Source organism: Microcebus murinus, chromosome 1 (genome assembly GCF_040939455.1).
Source record: "Microcebus murinus isolate Inina chromosome 1, M.murinus_Inina_mat1.0, whole genome shotgun sequence".
Lineage (NCBI taxonomy): Eukaryota > Metazoa > Chordata > Mammalia > Primates > Cheirogaleidae > Microcebus > Microcebus murinus.
Genome location: NC_134104.1, coordinates 145,889,185 through 145,912,436, shown reverse-complemented (window position 1 = coordinate 145,912,436; position 23,252 = coordinate 145,889,185). Strand labels below are relative to the sequence as shown.

General features: G+C 38.8%; 1 protein-coding gene across 4 annotated transcripts in view; it reads right to left on the bottom strand.

The window, feature by feature from the left end:
• Positions 1 to 23,252, bottom strand: part of WDR48 (WD repeat domain 48) — a 48,964-nt gene that overhangs the window by 9,751 nt on the left and 15,961 nt on the right. For 2 of the 4 annotated variants that reach the window (XM_076006450.1, XM_076006454.1), the window contains exons 3-14: positions 21,531 to 21,609; positions 20,816 to 20,898; positions 20,567 to 20,696; positions 20,372 to 20,485; positions 18,500 to 18,588; positions 18,008 to 18,109; positions 12,601 to 12,825; positions 9,932 to 10,006; positions 7,315 to 7,417; positions 6,357 to 6,454; positions 841 to 948; positions 415 to 511 (exon numbers count right to left, since the gene is read on the bottom strand). In XM_076006450.1, coding sequence (XP_075862565.1) covers positions 415 to 511; positions 841 to 948; positions 6,357 to 6,454; positions 7,315 to 7,417; positions 9,932 to 10,006; positions 12,601 to 12,825; positions 18,008 to 18,109; positions 18,500 to 18,588; positions 20,372 to 20,485; positions 20,567 to 20,696; positions 20,816 to 20,898; positions 21,531 to 21,609 — 1,303 coding nt within the window. The remainder of the gene's footprint in view (positions 1 to 414; positions 512 to 840; positions 949 to 6,356; positions 6,455 to 7,314; positions 7,418 to 9,931; positions 10,007 to 12,600; positions 12,826 to 18,007; positions 18,110 to 18,499; positions 18,589 to 20,371; positions 20,486 to 20,566; positions 20,697 to 20,815; positions 20,899 to 21,530; positions 21,610 to 23,252) is intronic. The other 2 variants (XM_076006457.1, XM_076006460.1) reach the window with 1 other exon arrangement.

Sequence of the window (23,252 nt, the reverse complement as noted above, 5' to 3'; positions counted from 1 at the left end):
AAAAATTTTAAGTTTCCACATATTCTGATGTTAAAATCTTAATCCAATGCCAATGATATTTAAAATCAAAACTTTAGAGATTTTGCCAAGTATGCTAAAATTTTACCTTAGTGTGTTTAAAGCAATGATATTACAGAGCAAACAGATATTCTACTTGATTGTTCAGATACAGTCATTCTTTAAAACAAACAAAAACAAAAATTACGTTCTTTAAAGGGCTATTTCCATATGAAGCCACTAAAATTGTATTTATATACATCAGGTATTTCTACATACCATATTCTTAGAAGAATACTTACCAAGGGTATAACTAACAAAATCTAAAGGACTTTTACAAAGATGATAGCAATAAAACAGCACAGATCCACTTCTCTTTCAGAGGGAGGAAGAAAATGGAAGAACACTTAAACTCACATTTGGGATCCGACCCATCAGGGCTGTTGAAACCAGCATCTTTTGCAGAAACCCAAGCAGCAAAACAGTCACTCTCATCCAAAGTAATAGTCAACATCTGTCAGAGGAAAAAGCTGTTAGTGACATGCCTTTGAATATATTCTCCAAATAAGTCTCTACACCTTTATTTATTTGTACTATTTGACTGAAGTGCTAAGCCATATATTCAGGGATCAAAATGTGTTTCATGTGATTCAATGCAACTATTAATACAATTTAGTTTATTGGGATAGCAAAGGCATTTAAACTGCATTTTGTAAGTATCAACACAAAAATTTTTTTCTTTCATACTTAAAAACAAAGGACTCTGCAACCAATAATAATTATGAGCTATATGGGAAATCTTCAACTACCCCAAATTATAAAAATATCGACTGCTTAACTTACCCCCGTTTTTAAGTCTACTGAGAACCAATTTGGCACATATACCATTTTAAATCTTTTCTTAATTTCATCTTCAAAATCTACTTTGCCCAAATCTTCAACTTTACATGCCTATACATCAAAAAGAAAGTATACCGATCAATATTAAGTGGTTAATTCATTTGATTCTGATTTTGTTATTCAAAAGTTTACACATTTTCACATTTGCCTAAATGAAAAAGTCTAAATTACAATTCAAAAGAAAGTGGTCGATTTCTTTTTTAATCTTTAAGTATTTGCCTTTAAAAGTAACTATTTGCTGCTACTAAAATTTTAAATTAAGAAACCCCCAAATATTACTTTGGGGGGGATTATAATTTAATTTTATTACCACACTTACCTAGAAGCAATGAAACTCAAAAGTAAGGGGGAAAAAAAACCTCCAAAAAACAAATAAGCTACTAACGGCTTACTTTAAGAGAACTGTGAAGTTATTCTATAGCTGAAGACAACAGCTACAGGCAGTATTTTAATTCCCTTGTGTGTGTGTGTGTTTGCTTTTTTTTAAGACAGTGTCTCACTCTGTTGTCCCAAGTAGAGTGCAGTGGCATCATCATAGCTCACTGCAGCCTCAAACACCTGGACTCAAGTGATCTTCCTACCTCAGCCTCCTGAGTAGCTGGGACTACAGGCATGCACCACCTCACTCAGCTTTATTTTTCTAAAGATGGGGTCTTGCTTTTGCTCAGATTGGTCTCGAACTCCTAAAGTGATCCTCTCGCCTCGGTCTCCCAGGGTGCTAGTAGGTGGTATTTTAGAAGTTTCTCTTTTTGATTATTATAATCTTTCCTTATTCCTTCTCTCATTCCCTAAATATGTGTGCTACCCAAAAGTATGTCTTGAACATTCTCTGATGCCAAGTGGTATTTCTAATTGCAGCTCACTTCAATTCTGAAATGTATCACAGAACACTCTCTTCCTCTTTATCCTAACAGCAACTTGGCTCTTTCCTGAGGGCCCCACTTTGTCAGGCATCTTTTCAAAGGGAGACTGTGCTTATTCTCCCATATCCCATTGCTCCCCAATGCCGCATGGAGACCATTACTCCACCATCTCCATGTAAAAACTCCTATTTCTTTGAGGCTCATGTCATTTAGCTGCTATAAACTTTCCTTCATTGCCATCTAGCTACCTTCATGGTCACTCTCCCTCATTTACTGGAGACGAGCCCTGGCTCACTGTCCTGCAGTCCACCTCAAGTTCTTGCCTTCATCCTGGACAACATTATTGTCTACATGGATGACATGTATGACTTACTGGCCTCTCAACTCCTTGATAATATTGCCACTATAAATGCATGGTCTCCAACCTCAACTGGATTACTAATGCTACCTGGGATTTCTTTTGTTGCCAAAGTCAGCTCTCCATAGGAAGTTTGTCAAATTTCTACTCATACTTTTGAAGTTGCCACCTCCCCACCAACATCAGCACATGACTCTGACTCTTCTCAAGAAAAGCGAGAAGCATTGACAAAATCCCTGTAACATTCTGCTACTGTTCTTCCTAGTGCAAGGGAAAAGGTGTCCCTTCTGGCTGTGCGCTGGTTCCCCTCACCTCTTGCTTCTTGGGACCTTGTACTATCATGTACCCTCTCATGTCTCTACTGGCTTCCCCCCTTAAGCAGTGAAACATGCTCAAATTTCTTCCATTTAAAAAATACCCAAATGCCAAAACAAAACACTCCCTTAGCCCTCTATTATCCCCAAATCTTCTCCAGTTACACCTCAGCAAAGTCAAATTTCTTCAAGATTATCTCCAATCAAATCCTCCATTTCTTCATTTCCCAATCACAACTCAACATCACTCCATCTGGCTTTTGCCCTGAGGACTTTATTGTTTAAATCCATGTGCATGTTATAATCATATCTTAAATGAACTCTCAGCAGGCTGATGCCATTAACAATAGGCTCCTTTCTCAAACACTCAATTAGTTCTTGAGCTGTTGTGGGTTCTTGGTTTTCTTACCCATTTTTATCATATACCTTTGTGGCCTCTTCTTTTCCCAACATCCCTAAAAGAAAGATGACCCAGTTTCTTTTCTTCTTAGTCTAGACATGTCCCTTGGAGACTCTGACATTTCTCATGACATCAACTGTAATTCATAAGCTGATGACTGCAGAACCTTTTTCTCCAACCTTCTTTAATCTATGCATTAGACTGTACAGCTGTCTGCCTACCAGACACCTCTACCCAGATATCCTATATAAACTCAAAATTTGTCATCTTTCTCAGCATGTTCCTTTCTCCTAATATCCCATTTTTCATTTTATATTCCCTTTATCACTTCCATTCACCAAACTATCCAATCCAGGAACCTGGGACTGATTCTTGTTTCCTTCTTTCTGTCATACTCCTTTCATTAAAGTATCACTTTTATTCCTAGGCCTAAATAGTCTTCTAATCATTCATTTTCTCCTTCTCCCTTGTTTCCACTCTAGTCTAGACAAATATTATCTTTCACCTGTATTAGTGCAACAGCCTCCTAACTGCTATGTACCAGACACTGTGATAAATACTTCTCAATATCACCAAGAAACAGGTATCGCCAACATTTTAGGAATGAAGAACAGGTTTAAAGAAGTCCAGCATATGCCCTAAACCACTCAGCCAATAGATGACAGAGCCAAGACTAGAATGCAGCTCTGTCCAACCCATAAGCCTAGTTCCTAAACATTCCTGACTTTCCAGCAGTTTAATTTCGTGTCTATTAACACTGATCATTTGGTCTGCAAACTTCAAGGTCTAGTATTTGGATATAGGAAGTTGCTAGGTGCACAGAAATGCCAATCGTGGTGTATGCTAGACACCTCAGTAAAACTATTATACCTCCCATTCAGATAGCAGGACTCTATTCAGGCTTCAGCTAACTAGGTCAAGACATGGACAACAGATCCATACACAGAAAATCAATAGGTCAACTCTCAAAGAATAGCTGGCCTGGTCAGATTCTCTTGGGTATTCTGGAGACAATCAGGTGCTGGGCAGCATGAAATGAATGAAGTCCAGCCACAGGACAGAACTAGGGCTACATTAGTGGCATCAAAGTGAAGAATAAAAAACTTCTGCTGATGAGTTCCTTAGGGCTGCTCTGGATCCTCCTAGTGTCCACGGGACCCCTCTCTGAAATAAATGTGAGTTTCCAGCCCCCTGAAAGGCATCTTTGTATTATAGAGAAAAACTAATCAGACTTTTGGAGCCTGTTGCAATTAAACCTTCTACTCAAATAACTAAAGTGTCTTGTTCTGAAACCATGCTCACCAAGCAACTGTTTCATAATGGACTTCTCACATAGCTTCCCTCTAGGGAGGGAAAGTGGTGGTCAGGCCAAGATTTCTATTGAGAGAGAATCCCTTTTTCCCAGCAAGAATCTTGCTTATCTTATTGTTTCAATCATGAAGTTAACATAAGCCAATCTCTCTTTCTTATAACCAGGATCTTAACCAAAACACCAGCTCTTCTCAATTCTTCCTTTATGATATACACAACATCTGTCTCTTCCTTTAGATCCTGAAATCACTATGCTTAAGACAACTGACTTCCAACTTCTGGTTTCCCGTTATATATAATATTACTACTCTACACGTATGATTTTTCTGCTCAAAATTATCTATGATTCTTCTAGGAGTACCAAAGAAAGGCCAACTCTGGGGCCTACAATTTAAGACTCTTTGGGAAATGACCTATAAATGTCATCTTTTCATCCTTTCACCCCTACCACTCCCTTATATTTAGTCTGGTCTTCAAATAAACAAAACTGCTCACCTTGCCCTAAATACAAATATACCATCCCTTGTCTGTGCCTTTGCCATTCACTTCCTCTTCCCTTCCTCATTACCATCTGCTGGAAACTTTTTTTTTTTTTTTGAGACAGAGTCTCACTCTGTTTCCCAGGCTAGAGTATCGTGGCGTCAGCCTAACTCACAGCAACCTTAAACTGCTGGACTCAAGCAGTCCTTCTGCCTCAGCCTCCTGAGTAGCTGGGACTACAGGCATGTACCACCATGCCTGGCTAATTTTTTCTATATATCTTTAGTTGGCCAATTAATTTAGTAGAGCCAGGGTCTTGCTCTTGCTCAAGCTGGTTCTGAACTCCTGACCTTGAACAATCCTCCTGCCTTGGCCTCCCAGAGTGCTGGGATTACAGGCGTGAGCCACCGCGCCCAGCCTGCTGGAAACTCTTAAGCCCTTGTTCAAATAATTTCTCCACCATGAAGCTTCCTGACTTCTCCAGTTGTAAATAACTGCCCCTGTCCATGAGCTATCCTGTGATCTGTTTATTCTTTACAAGGTTCTCACATTTCACAAGAGGCACTCTTGTCCCTCCTACCAGAAAGGATCATGGTATGGTACAGATTTTTTCCATCACTTATGACCCTTAAACACAGGTAGTTCCCTGCATACAATATTCATTCAATCCAGGAAATATTTGTTAGAATAATGAACAAATACATCATCAACACTAACGGGGATGGACACTGGTGAGAATCATAAAAGCAGACTTACTTTTTTCTATCTGCCTACAAATTCTTCAATGCTATTTATTTATTTATTTTGAGACAGTCTTGCTTTGTTGCCTAGGCTAGAGTGAGTGCCATGGCGTCAGCCTAGCTCACAGCAACCTCAAACTCCTGGGCTCAAGCAATCCTGCTGCCTCAGCCTCCCGAGTAGCTGGGACTACAGGCATGCAACCACTATGCCCGGCTAATTTTTTCTATATGTATTAGTTGGCCAATTAATTTCTTTGTATTTATAGTAGAGACGGGGTCTTGCCCTTGCTCAGGCTGGTTTCGAACTCCTGACCTCGAGCAATCCGCCCGCCTCGGCCTTCCAGAGTGTTCAATGCTATTTAGAATGTGGTTAAATAGCATAAGGCAACTGTTACAGAAGAGGTCATCATAATATGACCTATAGTTGTAACTTATGTTCAAAGTGAGAGTTATAAATCCCAAGAAACAGCCAAACTTATTCTGTGCACTCCAGTGGGTCTCAACTTTGGGTGATTTCGCACCATTCTTTTCCTTCCTCTCTCTAAACATTTGGCAATATCTGGAGATATTTTTGATTCTCACAACTGAGGGGAGGAGGGTAGTACCAGCATCTAGTGGGTAGAGGAAAGGAATGCTGCTAAACATCCTACAATGCACAGAACAGCTCCCTCACCACTCTCCTCCAAAATGTCAATAGAGTCCAGGATGAGAAACACTGATGTATTCATTTAAGGCAAGACACTATATAACGCTGTATGCAATGTAGTAACCAGAGAAAATAGTTCCATTCAAACAGTTTAGGTGCTTAAAGATAAACTATGGCCTTATCTAATATTTGTATAAGAAAGCATCCATCCCCAAAAAAGGTATTACTGTAATTAAATCTTTATTTATATATTATCTTGATTATAATATATATAAAATATATATATGAAAAATAAAAGGGGCGCATGATCCAACAACCTATATATTTAATCCAAAAAAGATACTCACCTTCAATATATCCCAATATGCCACATTATTATTGGTATCTTTGGTTAATATATGTCTCTTATCATTAAGAATGTGGCACTGAATAATACTAGCACCCCCTAACAGAAAAAAAAAATACACACAGTTAGCAAAACAATCCTTCTATGTCAAAGTTCACAGTGTGCCAGTAATTGTTAACTCGAATGTAACAGGAACATAAACCATACCAGCCACCAGAAAGGAGAAGGTGAACCAGAAGACTATATAATTATATCTAAGACAATTTAAGGCTATTCAACTATTTATGTTCATTTATAAACATTCAAACAAAACCTGATCTTAATAACAGATTATAGATTAAAGGGCTCTTCACTTCAAAGAGTTCCTAGTGGAAAATTGTTGAGAAGCAACAGTTTTACCCACAGGGAAAATCCAAATGATAACAGGAAATCTCTCAATTAGTTCCACCTTGCATAAACTTTTGCTTCCCATCATCCATCTCTTTTATGCCTCCTGAATGGATATTCTGTTTTAAAGGTTATAACATGGACATCTATGGACTACAGATGAATGTGGCACAAAGAATTCTAATTCCAAGCTCTGACAAACACACCCTGGATTTTTTTGTTTTTGTTTTTTTTTTGCCACAACCAGCTACAAATTTAAGGACTATATCTGTCCTCTTCTGCCATGTGCCAAAGACAACATTAAATCCTATATATTTTACAGTGGCTGTTGGTTCTATTCTGGATGTTGGGCAAAAAAATTAACTAAAGAAAGCTCACTTTTTAAAGTCTAAATAGCACTAAATAGCACTTTTAAAAATAACTTTTTCTTGTATTAATCATAACCCAGTATATTAGTCTTTTGTTTACATCATATTTACATTTAAAGAAAAGTCATTGCCTTTATTTTTGTCAATCTCTTAGTAACTGCAATTAATTTTGATAAAAGGTACAATTCCTTCCAATTTTCTTACCTTTAATAACCTGGTCAGGCTGTGTACAAAGGGGTGTTATAGGATTTGTACAGTCATTGTCATAATCTCCAGAGGCTCTGAAATTATGAATTCCCTTCAATGTCTAAAGGAACAAAATTTGTTACTGAATCATTTTACGTTCTGTAAGTTTTGCCAGTCTGTTTAAAGTGGCAAGAAAAATAAAGTCAAAGAAAAAGAAAATCTCAACAACTGCTAGATCAACCAAAACATATATTTCGTTATAGTATAATTATCTCCCATCATTAAAAAAAACAAATATCAAGAAGGAAATGTCCCTTGGGAGAGAAAACTAGATACAGAAGCAGGAATATTCTTCCATGTAAATATGTTGATTACCAAGTCGGCACAATGAAATTTAGACAAGATATATAACACTCTTTTATGAGTACACAGAAAGAGAACTTGACCTACATATAAACAGGAATAAAGGCAAACACTTTCTCTTTTGTTATCTACAAATAGACTGGTAGCAAGAAAGCTTAAATCTTTTTTAATTAAGATTTAAGAATTTTTAGGTTACTAAATATGAAAAGTCCGATTTCGAATCAAAAGTTCAGTTTATTGTATCTCAAACAAGAAGCAGTATAATTAATTAAAGTATGCGCCTAAACTATCATCATGGTTTTGCCATCTTAACGGTAGCTTGCTTATGCTAGCAGCGAAGAAATCTGGAGCAGGTGCACGAGTGGTAATGAAATCATGAAAGGCATTTTCCACAACTTGTTGAGAATTGAGTATTTTTCCTTGCAAGAAGTGGCCCAAAGCCTGGAAGAAGTGGTAGTCAGTTGGTGCAAGGTTTGGTGAATATGATAGATGATAGAGAGTTTCCAGGTCCAGCTTCTGTAGTTTAAACAGTATTGTTTTTTGTGACATGTGGGCTTGCAAAAGGATTGGCTTGTCTCTATTGACCAATCTCAGCTGCTTAATCACAAGTATCCCCATCATTTCAACCAATTGGTCAAGCTATAATCGCTTGACCAGGTTTCATGAAGCTATAGTGGATAATACCAGTGCTGGACCACCAAGCAGACACCATTAGCTTTTTTTTAATGAATATTCGATTTTGGACTATGTTCAGCACTTCATCTTTATCCAACCACTGTGCTGAACATCTGCAACTGTCAAAAAGAATCCATTTTTCATCACATGTAAAATATGGTATAGAAATGGTTTGCCCTTATGTCATGACAGCAAAGAAAGGCAAGCTTTGAGATGATTTCTCTTCTGATGCTTCTTTAATTCATGCAGTATCCATCTATCCAGCTTCTTTTTTTTTTTTTTTTTTTTGAGACAGAGTCTCACTCTGTTGCCTGGGCTAGAGTGCTGTGGCGTCAGCCTAGCTAACAGCAACCTCCTACTCCTGGGCTCAAGTGAGCATCCTGCCTCAGCCTCCCAAGTAGCTGGAACTACAGGCATGTGCCACCATGCCTGGCTAATTTTTTCTATATATTTTTAGTTATTCAGCTAATTTCTTTCTATTTTTAGTAGAGATGGGGTCTTCACTCTTGTTCATGCTGGTTTCGAACTCCTGAGCTCAAGCAATCCTCCTGCCTCGTCCTCCCAGAGTGCTAGGATTACAGGTGTGAACCACCACACTGAGCCTATCCAGCTTCTTTACCTTGCTGATTTGTTTCAAATGGTCCAATATTGTTGGGATAGTAATGTCAAGCCTTGCTAATTCACGCATAGATTGACATGGATTCGTTTCATCTATAGCTTTCAGCTCATCACTATCACCTTGGTCTCAGGTCGCTCACCTGGCTCATTTTCAAGATTAAAATCACCAGAATGGAACTTCAACCATTGACATACTGTGCGTGCATTAGCCATATCCTTCCCAGACAGGCTTTGTTGCTATTTTGATCTGTCTGCGCTGCATTGGTTCTGCAACGGAACCCATATTAAAAAGTAACACAACTTTTTGACTTATCCATGGTTTCACAAAAATTGCTCTTAAAAAAATCTGAAAGATAATCACAAGCCAAAACGTGCGTTTGAAAGAATGAGGATGTACCTTCACAACACAAATAAATAAAACAAGTGTCAAAATGAAATGTCAGAGATATCAACTGTCAAACTTAGTACTTAAGGAAATCGGACATTCCATACTTAATATCCTAACAACAGTGCTTTGGATGACTTCTATTTATCTTCTATTTCTATCCCTGTTCTTCATGTTACAAAGAAAAAGGAAATGAATTAGAAAACACAATTTTCTGCTTTCTGTGATGTTTAGAAACATTAGAATCCTGATGAGTTTCCCTGCCTTGTTGGTACTTGGGCTGCCTATTTTCAGATGCAGCTTCATGAGGTCAGAAGCTATACTTGCTGGTTTTAACCTGGCAACAGTGCTTATTCTAGGTACATCAGATACGTATCTTGGCTCCTAACAAAGAAGTCAGAAGCTTCATTCTGACTATTATCTTAATTTTAGTATGATCTTTAGCATCAGAACTGCGTTCATAGGTTTTTGCCACTGCCTCAAACCATGCTAGAGTCAGTAACACATTGAGCATTTGCTATCGGAATCTGGTAGGTCTATGATAACAAACCACATGTTTATAAGCTTTTGCCAGGTATTCAGTGGCTCACTTACCCATTTATTTACTGTAGACTTAGTTGTTGCAATCCAGATTGCAGGGGAGGGATCAGCAGATCTATCAAGCTCCATCTGGAAACAAAGTACAAAATATTGCTTTGTGGAATGTCAACTTTTCTGAACTGCCAGGACTAGCTATAAATTATTAAATATCAGCTCCTTCATCCAACAATTATGTGTTGACTATACCTGGGCATGTGTGAAAAATTAGGGATATATAGAAAAATGAGGGAGTCTCTTTGCTAAAGGAATTCGGTGCCCTAAAAAAAGTATATAGGGGTGATTTCTCACCAAAAATAGTCTTAAGTGTGGTTAACTTGAGGGACCTAAATGGATACAGTCAAAAGGATGAAGACTTTCCATTAATTTTTTGTTTTTGCTATACTAGTTTTTATGTTCTTTGTGAATAACAAGGAAATAAATTTCTTTTTTCTTTGAAAATGCTTCTGGTAAGAAACATTCTAACAACATAGCAAAAGTAAAAAGTATCCCTCTCCCTAAGGACAGGATATCTGGGAACAGTTTACTGTATGTTCTTCTGTATTTTTAAAATACTGTATATATAAAAATATATATTTATATGCATGTATCTATTATACAAATGGAATCATTCTATATTCATCCAATATTCTTCTTGTACCGGAAACTGCCATTTAGAGTGATGGGGCCAGAGCTGGACTCTCAGCCAGCAGTAATCCTCCTCAGTTCAAAACGATGTTCCTTTATAACACATGGTTATATTTGCACCAAGTTCTTTCAGTCTTTTCTTCATGGTCAAGTGATCCTGGCAGCTGCAGGATTCACAATGCAGAGTGTTTCTCCTCCATGCTTGTTTCTCTCCATCAGACTGTGGCCTGAATACATGCTGTGTATATATGATTACTAATGCAGCCTCAACTGCTTTCTTCTCTAAAGGATTACTGGTTTGGTCCATTAGGGTATGCCATCTAGTTGATTTATTCTATTTTATTATTTTTTTTACTTTTTGAGACATAGTCTCACTCTGTTGCCCTGAGTAGAGTGCCATGGTGTCAGCCTAGTTTATAGCAACCTCTAACTCCTAGGCTCAAGTCATTCTCCTGCCTCAGCCTCCCAAGCTGGGACTAAGGCATGTGCCACAACACCTGGCTAATTTTTCTATTTTTTTGTAGAGACGGGGTCTAGCTCTTACTCAGGCTGATCTCAAACTTTTGACCTCAAGCAATCCTCCCACCATGGCCTCCCATTGTGCTTGGATTACAGGCTTGAGCCACAGCGCCCAGCCTATGCTATCTATTTTAAAGAACCATATTTGGACACTATTTTTCTGAGCTCCTAGGTCATAGGGATCCTTTTAATTATCTCTTTTGAGCTCTGCTCCCTTTTCAGCCCTTCCTCCACTGTATACAGTGGTCTGAGGTGTCAGATATCACGTAGTTTTGTAGATAATGTGTATTTGTTATTCTGTTCCTCGCTTTTCTTGTTTTCAGATGATTTCTGAGAAAAGAGGGTGGTGCTGTCTTTATGTCTCCATTTTAAATTTTAAAACTTCCTCACAGTTGTTTTAATGTGCAATTCTGTGATTACCAGTGAGGCTGAACATCTTGTTGCATGCCGACTGCCCATTTTTTAGTCTAGGCTTCACGGTGGGGTGGGAAACCTGTGGCCTCAAGGAAACGTGTGGCATTTCTGGGTCCTTAAGTGCCGCCTTTTGACTGAATCCAAATTTTACATAACAAATCCTTTTATTAAAAGGGATGCAGCAGAGAAAGATGAAGCTTTCCTGGCCTCCTTTGCTGCTTAAAAAAGAACAATCCTGGCTGGCAAGGTGGCTCCCCGCCTGTAATCCTAGCACTCTGGGAGGCTGAGGTGGGTGAATCGCTCAAGGTGAGAAGTTCGAGACCAGCCTGAGCAAGAGTGAGACCCCGTCTATACTAAAAATAGAAAGAAATTAGCTGAATAACTAAAAATATATAGAAAAAATTAGCCGGGCATGGTGGCACACATGCCTGTAGCCCCAGCTACTCAGGAAGCTGAGGCAGGAGGATTGCTTGAGCCCAGGAGTTTGAGGTTGCTGTGAGCTAGGCTGATGCCACGGCACCCTAGCCAGGGTAACAGAGTGAGACTCTGCCTCAAAAAAAATAAACAAATAAATAAAAAAAGAACAATCCTGAAATCAAAGGCCACAGGTTCCCCATCCTTTTCTCCTTCAGGAGTGCTCTTCCATATCCTTACTCCTGAGACCACAGACACATTTCCCACAGCTCGCTCTGCTATGCTGTCTGCTCACAGTTAACTGTGACTCCTCGTATTCCTCCTCCTAAGGACAGGCAGGAAACCCACGCAAGCTCAGGAGCATGTGTGAGACAATTTCACCAGAGGGAAAGATGAGTATCACTGATATACCTAAGAAGTCACAATTTCTTCTGCACGTGACTTACAAAACTGTCAAAGGGGGAAAAAAAGAAAAACACAAACACAAACTCTCCCAGCACTGACCCTGAGTATCTAACACTGACACTTTTCCACCAGACAGGTGCCCATTATTCCTTATCCTATCAGGTTCTACCTATTATGAAATATCTTTTTTATAACTCCACAGTTCATTCTTGTTTTAAAATATATTTTGCTTTATTTGGCTAACATATATAACAACCTTAATTACAAAACTAAAATATATGACATACCTTGAGAACTGGTGCTTTTTCTTCACAAATTAGCACCCGAATGTCAGGGTTTCTTAGGTCTGTACAATAAATCTTCCTGTCTCTTCCTCCAGAATACACGTGTGTGAAGGCATCATTGACTTGCAGGGCCCAAACACCTTCGTCATGGACTCGGTATGTTGCTATACATCTCTGCTGGCCGAGGGACCAAAGGCGAATTGTCCCATCAGAACTGCCGGAAAGACACTGCAGACAAAGAAGGGTCAGGTTAGAAACCTGCCAAAAAGTTTCTGCTTTCCTGTGCTTTGTGCTTGGCTTCTCCTCTGATTCTATACTGCTGAACATACACCTTCTAACAACTTGTGTTTCTGCCTCTGATAAAGGCTTCTGACAAGCATGCATCACAGGCTGAAAGGAGCAAAGTCAATAGTGCATGCTTAAGCAGAGGAAACTTCTCAGTAAAACTTTGTTCTCCCTACTTGGCCACCTGTTGATTATCAATCCTATAGGCAAGTCCTATTCAGACTATCTACTAAGGGAGATGGAGTTTGAAAGTAAGTGGTTGAAACTAAGACAGCACTCTGTACTAGTCCTGTGGTTCTCAAAGTGTGGTCCCAGCAGCATCAGCCCTCCTCTAGGAACTTGTTAAAAATGTAAATTCTTGGGTCTTACCGAGAGCTAATGAGAGGCCCATTAGCTCTGGTGGGGCCCAGCAATCAGTGCTTTAACAGGCTTTCCAGGTGATTCAGACGTACACTAAGTTGGTACACAAGCATTACACTAGGCCTTTTGTCGCACTGGATTACACATCTGTCTCATCCCCTCTCTCGTGGCTCTGGACTTCTGATGGCCTGCCAGCCTTGGATTCTACCGAAGGGAGTCAGAAGCCAAGAGCTAGTCTCAGGTTTACCATTCACTCTCTGTAACCTTGGACACCTTCCATATGAGCCTCAAGTGAGTTAACATTTGCAATTCTGACAATTTCCAAAGGCTCAGGAAAGTCAACTACATAGAAATTGCTGGCACAAAAATTAGGGCTGAGCACACTGTGAGTCTGACAGAAACAAGCTGAATTAGCCACCCCCCATTCACACTCAACATGTCAATGTGGTGACTTGCAGAAGAAAATAAAAACTTCATTTCCTTGGGAAAAAGAATGGCTCTAAGGAGAAAGCAACAGCTGGTGCTGGAGTGTAACGTTAAGTAAGTAAAGAGCTTAAAAGAATGGAAGATAGTTGTGGTCTTTAAGATTCTAAAGATATCCAAATATATGAGACCTTCAGGAATAAGGGTTTACTGGCCTGCCCTGTGACTTTAAAGGACCTTTGGAACTCTAGGCATGTTTAATGAAGTGAACACAGACTCCCTCGCAAGCTGCCAGAAGCATCAGTGGTTTAATTACCTATACCAAATAGTTGAAAAGGGAACCAAGAGACTAGTCCAATAAAGAAATGGTCAGAGGTAAGATTTCAAGCATGTATGGGAAAAGTGTGGCAATCTGATGAGGTATGGGTCAAGCAGGGGCTCCCCATTCCAGGAAGAGATGCTACTGAGGCAGCAAAGCTGTTAGTAAAGCTTTGATCCCTAGATTCCAGACAGTGCATCTACAGAGAGAAAGGTCTGACAACTTAAAGAAGATAAAAAAGGTAAAGATGATGGTGCAACTTGCAAAAGGAAAGGGATGAGTCCCAAACCCAGAGTGCACAGTTGGAAGCAGATAAGGAATCACAGAGTTGTATCAACCCTGATATAGAATACAAAATAATCTCTGATGGCAGTTGGTATTCTAACACTACAAAAAAGCAGGCCTCCAAGCAGAGAGCAACCACTTTGAAAGTATATGTTAGCCAACTTCTTTGCAGCATTTGGTAGTATGATTAAATAATGTCCATTTTATAGGAATTCTAGTGCTGATATCTTGTAGGAGCTGGAGGGGTCACCGGAACATTTTCCACTGCCTCCATTCTTCCACTGGATAAACATGAAGATGTCCATTATGAGGTGACTCCTGGGACTAGGACAGACGGTCCCAAATGGTTCTGCTAAGTGAGACTCAGTGGCACCGATTCTGTAGCTTTCATCAAGTGCTCTGTGTTTTTTGCCAATGAAGATGGAAAGTGCCAGTTTATTGGGGCCAACTTGCTGCTGACCAACAGGAGTATTCCTGGGATGGTCACTAACACACAATCTCAAATGCCAATCGAGAGCAGGCCAAGTGGGCAAGGTAAGTCGGGACAAAGAGTGGCTCTGAGACCCCCAGACTCATAAACTGGGTTCAGCTGGACTTGTATTTAATATTACCAGAAAAACCCTGTAAGGACTATACAAGGATGTGGATGACTCAAACTAAGATGGCAGGTTGTCCCAGCTCCTCAAGCAATTAACTGCCTGCGTACAAGGAATGAGAAGAGGGGTGGCTCTGTCTATTAATGTTGGCAATAATCAAAGCAACTGCCATCTGACAGACCTCTTCACAGGCAGAACTCCCTTGAGCAGAACCTCAAATAGATTTGGTAAGTAAGAACCTTACTCTACAACAAAGGGGTGAGGCAATAGGCAGATGGTTCATGGGATTCACTGGCTTATTAGAAATATATTCTTACCACAAGCCCCTGACTTAATGCTACCACAGACCCTATATTACAAGCTTAGAGGGCATTTCAGCAGAATGTAATATAAACTCTAGCTCAGTAACTGATAATATCTCTTCTATATTACAACAGTTCAAGTATCAAGTAAAGGTTTCTTTTTTCTCCTCTTCTTTTTCTCAAATAAGTAGTTACCATAGTCTTGTTGATCAATTCACTAATGTAAATATGTTGGGTTGTTGGTAGTTAGATTTACATTTAGTTTACAGCTGTCAACAGGGAAAATGAATGGAAGAGAAACTAGATAAAGAATGATACCTATCAATTTTGCACTCTGACGGACAGTTTTTGAATTAGAGCCAGATCACTGCCTCTGCTTACAACCAATGTAGCTGACTTCAGGTGATGTGCATTTGTAACTGTACATGTGATATTTAAATCCTCTTATAAAGAAGCATATTCATATTAATTATTGTATAGACAGAAAACAAGGCATAGAGTGTAGCAGATAGGAGGAGCTTCAGAAGGTCTGCCAGGCCTACAGCCCACTTCTGGAAACCATGGAGACCATGTAATCCAGTCTGATCCTAGAACAAAGCTAACTGCACAGGCATAAGCAACCATCTCAAGCGCAGCCTTGCAGCTATACTGCAAAACAGTGAGGAGCTGACTGCACTGGGCTTTTAGACTCACATGAAAATGGAGCTGAAAAGGAACTTGGGAGCTCTAGAAAATGCCATGGCTTATGGGCAAGAAAATACACAAACACACACATTCATTTTCTTTCTCTCTCTCTCTCTCATCGACCATACAAACTACATATTATGATTCCCACTTTGTAGATGAACAAAATTAGTAAAGTGCTCTCCTTAAGGCCATGAAGTAAATCAAAACCCTTCCACATCTCCAAAGACCTCCATAGGTACCTTCAAGCTTTTCTTCTGGTTCTGAAAAAATGATTCCCTTCTTTTGGCTGGTTTTTCAAACCTCTCTTTCACCCCTAGAGATAAAGGTTTCTCTGATTTACATGTGAGGCAGTTTCTTTCTTTCTTTCTTTTTTTTTGAGACAGAGTCTCACTGTTGCCCGGACTAGAGTGCCGTGGCGTCAGCCTCGCTCACAGCAACCTCAAACTCCCAGGCTCAAGTGATCCTCCTGCCTCAGCCTCCCGAGTAGCTGGGACTACAGGCATGCATCACCATGCCCGGCTAACTTTTTCTATATATTTTTAGTTGTCTAGCTAATTTCTTTCTATTTTTAGAGGAGACAGGGTCTCACTCTTGCTCAGGGTGGTCTCGAACTCCTGAGCTCAAACAATCCACCTGCCTCGGCTTCCCAGAGTGCTAGGATTACAGGCGTGAACATGAGGCAGTTTCTATGTCATAATTTCCACAAGAGTAACAGACTGATGGTTATTTCCCATCTTATCATCTTTCTACTCCAGCTTTTCTAACCCCATCATAGTCATTCCAGTTATCTCTGAACTTATCACTGCCTTCTGGAAAAAAAAAGGCTGGAGGAGGGAGGGTATATGGTAGAGGTATGTCTTATCATAAAATGGTGCTCAGTTTTTCTTGCTTTTTATTATCCCATGGATGACAAATTATTTTTCCACTGCTACAGAATAAACAGAATTGTGATTTATAATGCAAAAACGATGTAGCAACAGAGTTAATGAATATTACCAAAATGGTCTTCTTTAAATGCTGCCTCTAAGCATTGTGTTAGAAAACTAAACTTACAGAAAGTATGTACACAGACAACTTACAAAACCTGCCCCAAAGTCAAACCCATTGTGAGGAAATTTTCCACTTACTATACAGGCAAAAAGCATTCAATACCAAAGCTTCCTTATGCTTTACACAGGTAACATCAGTTATTTTAGCCTCTCTGAACCATAAATGCATATTACACATCTGTATTAGAATTATTCTAAGGAAGTTTCTTGTTTTGCCTTTACTTAAAAGTGATACAAATGAATAGTTTTAAAACGTGGCTTATTATATGTGCAATTTAGTTAGTTTTTTTTTTTTTTTTTTTTGAGACAGTCCTACTTTGTTGCTTGGGCTAGAGTGCCACGGCATCAGCCTAGCTCACACAACCTCAAACTCCTGGGCTCAGGCGATCCTACTGCCTCAGCCTCCTGAGTAGCCAGGACTACAGGCATGTGCCACCATGCCCGGCTAATTTTATCTATATATTTTTAGTTGGCCAATTAATTTCTTTCTATTTTTTTTTTTTTTTTTGAGACAGAGTCTCACTTTGTTGCCCAGGCTAGAGTGAGTGCCGTGGCATTAGCCTGGCTCACAGCAACCTCAATCTCCGGGGTTCAGCGATCCTACTGCCTCAGCCTCCTGAGTAGCTGGGACTACAGGCATGCGCCACCATGCCCAGCTAATTTTTTGTATATATTTTTTTAGTTGGTCAATTAATTTCTTTCTATTTTTGGTAGAGACGGGGTCTCGCTCAGGCTGGTTTCGAACTCCTGACCTTGAGCAATCTGCCCGCCTCGGCCTCCCAAAGTGCTAGGATTACAGGCGTGAGCCACCACGCCCGGCCTAATTTCTTCCTATTTTTAGTAGAGACGGGGGTCTCGCTCTTGCTCAGGCTGGTCTCAAACTCTTGAGCTCAAATGATCCACTGCTTTGGCCTCCCGGAGTGCTAGGATTACAGGTGTGAGCCACTGCACCTGGCCTGCAATTTAGTTTTAAAAGATTTAAAATTAGACCACAATTTATAATATATGTTGGCTTTCACTTCAAATCAACCGATGCAATGGTATACAAAGTGGTATAAATTTCTGACAAGGTCATAAGGTAAATGTCCAAATGAAACTGCATACCTGTGTGCCGTCTCTGTTTAACAGCAATGCTTTTACATTATCCGTGTGCCCTTTAAGCTTCATTAGTTTTGCACATGTTCTTGGATCCCATACCCTTAATACCTGCAATATTTTAACAGAATATTATACAATTTAACAGATTATACAAACTGAATATTTACATGATCAAATTTAAGTAGATGACCTTCATAAGTCAAATGACAACCATTAAATTCTAAGAAGGAAATGCTGCTTCTGCCAATGGATACTGTCTAAAGCTCTAACCCTTAGGGAAGAAGCCTTTCTAGCGTCAACAATGCACAGACCCCTCACCCTCCTGTCACTACACATCCGCTAGTTATATAGTCATATTTTTATTTATTCAAATAAAACTTCTCTTTTAGCATCATCCACTAGGCAAAACCACTGTCTATATTTTAAAAAATTATATAGATCAAGTTATTTTTGGTTTGTTTTCTAGTGTTGAAACACACTCTTTAAGCTCCCCCTTACCTTCTCAGTGGACCCTGATACGATGATTGTTCCCAGTTGATTCATGGCCAGGCTATAAATGGAATCTTTGTTCCCACTTAAAGAAGAAGCTATTGAGGATAAATGGAACTAAATGTTAACAAAATCATGAGCCGTTTAAGTAACTAGTCAGCAAAAACTATAAGATTAATTATTCCATTTAGAAATTCTTATCTTTATTAGTACACTAGAAGAATTCTACTTATAATGGAGATAATTCTGAACAATAGTATCATTATCAAAATTTACATCTTTCTTGGATTTAAGTATATACAAGTGCTCAATAAATATCTGCTAAATTGAATTGTACTGCCATTTAAAAACAATCCACATAAGTAATGTATTTTTAAAGATACACATGTGCCAATATGAAAAAATGTTCACTCTCACTTAATTTTCAAGGAAACACAAATCAAAACAAAAATACCACATTCATATACCAAATCAGACAAAAAAAAGGTAATACTTAATTCTAAAAAGAATACAGTAAAATGGCACTCTCAATACATTACTTTTGGGAAGATAAATTAGTACAACCTTTCTGGAAGGAAATCAGACAATGCGTAGCAAAAATCATGTTCATGCCTTTTGATTCAGAACTCAGTATCACTGAAGTGAAGAAAGCTGTGTATAGAACCGTCTATATGGCATAATCCTAATTTTACAATAAATAAATATACACAAACATACTGAAAGTTATGATAAAGGAGTTAATACATGTAGTGTTTAGAAAAATGCCTGCTTGTGGTAAGTACTCAATAAATGTTAGCTATTATTAGTGTTATTTCTATAATCGTAACAAAAAATTTGTGTGACAACTTCTCTAAACAATTCTAAGCAAGAGGTATCTACAGTAGAATCTGTATCCACTAAGCCTGGTCTCTGACTTTGTAAGCATCTGCTTTTTTTTTTTTTTTTGCTTTGTTCCCTCCCATTAGTGTCTCTTTGAAGCAGGCCTTACATCTAGAGAATTAGAGTCTAATGATGATGACAGCCCCCAGTAGGGACCAGCTGCTGAATCACCAAGATAGTGTACATAGATGAAGAATCAAGAAGAACAAGGGGAGCATAGTGTTTAGACTCTCACATATTTCTTAGCAAACAGGGCAAAACAAAACTCAAAAGATTATAAATGCCAGTCTCCCAATTTGCCCTTCTTGACACATACCATATATTAGCAGAACTGTTTTATCTATGTCAATGTGAACACTATAGAGTCATGACGAACTAGATGTATAATGTAAGTATCTAAATAATTTAGGCCCATGTCTCTTCAACACAGACTTTCCGGCCACGCTTAGCCAAAAATGTGCTCCTAAGAGTCCCTTCTGACACCTGGTATAGAAGACTCTAGTAGGCTGTGCCAAGCATGAGGCTGCATATCAAGTCTAGACTCATTGGAGTTTGACTTGGTGGTCTGAGATCTCTTAGTGTATGAAGCATCCATGCTACTAACCTGCTGTGAACGTCTCTGAATTGCCTATAGAAGCACCCTATAATCCCTGGGCTCTTCTGGACTTGGCTTGATTCTTTAGGGCTGTTCTGAAAGGGTCCTATTAAATTGGTACAGAAAACCTTTTCTTTCTTTCCCTTGGGTATTTTTCGTCTTGGCCACTAACTCAAAAGCTTTTAAATTATATAGTAACACTTTTAAAACTGCCTACTTTGTCAGGTAATCATCACCTCCTTCAATAATACCTGCTGAATGTATGGATTTAGGCCAGGCAATGCTGTGGGAGATAGAAAGTAGTGATAAAGACAGACTCTCCTATCCTGCAGGGACTTATACTTTTGCTAGGGAGCTAAGACATGCACATGTACAAAAAATAACCAGGTTATACCTGGAGAAGTTACCATTTTTAGACTGCAGTGAGGAACTAGCTCCTTGTTGTTCAATCATACTCTTGGGGACTAGAACGCTGTAGGTAGAAGCACTCTCAAAATATGAACCACTGTCTCGATGCAAACCTATCAAAAATGTTTTATAAACCATTCTTTATTTATGTCAACTTGGATCACTTTCAAAGAAATTGTTTTCAAACACCTTACTTGTGACAGTGTTGTTTGAGGCAGTCAATGCTGTTAGAGTATTCACATCCCAAAGGAATATTTGTCTGTCCAACCCAGCTGATGCTACCAGTTCTTTATCCTTGGCATATGCTAAGGCCTTTACATAATCCTGTAACAGAAAGGATATACTATGATCTACTCTGTACATCAGTAAGAAAAGGAGCCACACAATGTACTGAGATCCCAATATTACACTAAAGACACTGAGAACTGTATTAGTTGTTTTACCTTATGTGTTCTTAATGTTGACATGCAAAATCCCTTATGTGCATTCCATACTTTTACTGTCGTGTCAGAAGAAGCAGATATTACTAGAAGAGGCAAAGAATGAACAAATCCCTTAGTAGTATGACTTTTAACAACTTTGAAAACTTGTATCATATTAAAACAATGTAACATTATTTCTCTCTCTCTCACACACACTCCCACCCCTAAAAGCTCTTTCTAGAATCTACTATATATTGCCTCATATTTTTTAAAATAGGAAGGGCAATCTTTTTTAATGTTCCAGTTGAAGGCTCAACTAATTGGGTTGAGAAAAACTTCTCTAACTCAAACTATAAACCAAGAAATGGATCTTACCAAAATAAGAACAAAAAGAGGTATTAATAAGGTCAAAAGAAGAATATGTATCGTATGAGTCTATTTGTATACAGTTCAAATGCAGGAAAAACTAATCTATGGTGTTCAGAAGACAGGAGAGCAGTTACCTTGGGGTAAGGGGTACTGATGGAGACATCGGCACAAGGGAACATCTGGTAATATTCTGTTTGTTGACTTGGGTAATCAATGCATAAAATTTTAATGAACTGCAATCACAAGGACTGCGTACTTTTCTATATGTATGTTATATTTCAACAAAAAAGCTTATATAAAGAAATGAAAAATATATCAAATTGAATTAAAAATTTCCAGAAGCCCAATAATCCAAAGAAATACTCACATGTTTTCCCATTACAACAGAGTACAATGTCATTTACCCAATCGGTATGGTGTTCCATAGACGCTATATATGGATCTTGCTGAAATTAAAAGAAAAATCATGAAAATTTAAATTCAAGGATGAAAAATACTACAAATTATAGATATGTTTAAATTCTTCAATTAATGTGACATACTGCTCAAAGGTATTAAATTGACAACTGAATTCAGAGTAGAATTTTACCAATAGATAATACTTCCAGATAACAGAGGTTAATAGTTTTGTTTCAGGATAGTTTTACTATTAATGAAGGTTTCCAGGATAAATGCTTCATTTTTAGGCCTTGTGGTAGTGGTAGTGAAGGCAAGATGCTCTAGGCTAGGCACTAAGTGTGACATGAAGTACTATAGAAAGGGCTTTACTGGAAAGGATAAGACTTGACAGCACCTGCAGGCTGGAGGGATCAGTCAGTGGTGGTGAAGGCTCACAGCTGACAGCAGGGGCAGGCATGAGTCTGACGTGTGGTGAGGAGACTGGCCTCATGGCAGAGAACACTTCTGCTTTTAGCTTCCTACTGATGCCTTTACCTTCGGAGTTAAATGTTTTCCTCATGATATCTACAGTCTTTCAGAGAAGAAATGGAACCCAGAGCTGAGGGAGTACTACCTGTGTAACCATTTCAATGAGGTAACTTGAGATTGTTTTACTCCTCTCATAGGGCTTAGTTACCAGGAGAGGCCTTTTAAAGAAGAGTATTTAGTTACATCTTACACCTAAAACAGGCAAGTTTGAGATACGTCATGGGTAAAGAGAATAGCTCTCTACAAGTCTGTTTGAGAAATGCTATTCAATATTGTTAGAGAACAAAGACCACAAAAAATATTTTTAGGGCAGGACAGGCAGATTTCCAGATTCTTCCAGGTTAGTTCTTGTATTTTCCTTAGTTTTAAATACTGTGAATTCCCAGAAAGACATTCTAATTTAAATAGAAGTATCAAAAAGCATTTTAAAGCAAAATATAAATAGTTGTCTTTAATTTCCATGCTTTTGACATTGGGCCACCACTACTTTCACTGTCTAAAGAATTCAAAGCCCACTGGAATAAAGTCCACTTAAAAAAAGTGTTATCTAGCAACTATATAGAGGAGTGTTTCTTTTTCTGCATTGAACATCAGACTTATAAAGACATAGCCTTTTAAAAATATAAGATCTGGCTGGGTGCAGTGACTCACACCTATAATGCCAACACCTTGGGAGACTGAGGCGGGAGGACTGCTTGAGCCCAAGAGTTTGAGGATGTGGCAATGAGCTATTATTGTGCCATCACACTCCAGCCTGGGCGGGCAACATAGCTATCTCTCCAAAAAAAGGTCTGGAGTCTAGATCATAACAGCTGCCTTGAGGGATACTGTGAGAATTAAAATCATGTTGAACATAAAAATTCCAAGAGTGTCTGGCACATAGTTAGGAGCTCAATAAATGCTTCTTTTCCTTCCCTGAATCTTCTTTTCTATGTCATTCACAAATAGGCATTGAAACAAAATATCAAAAGAGGTCCTTCTCATTTGACTGGGCATTTGTTTTACATACATTCAAATCTTCTTTTCTGTTTAAGAAAGTAGACTTTACAGTACTGGCTCACATGTGTAATCCTAGCATTTTGTGAGGCCGAGGCAGAAGGACTGCTTGAGGTCAGAGTTCAAGACCAGTGTGAGCAAGAGTGAGACCCTATCTCTATAAAAA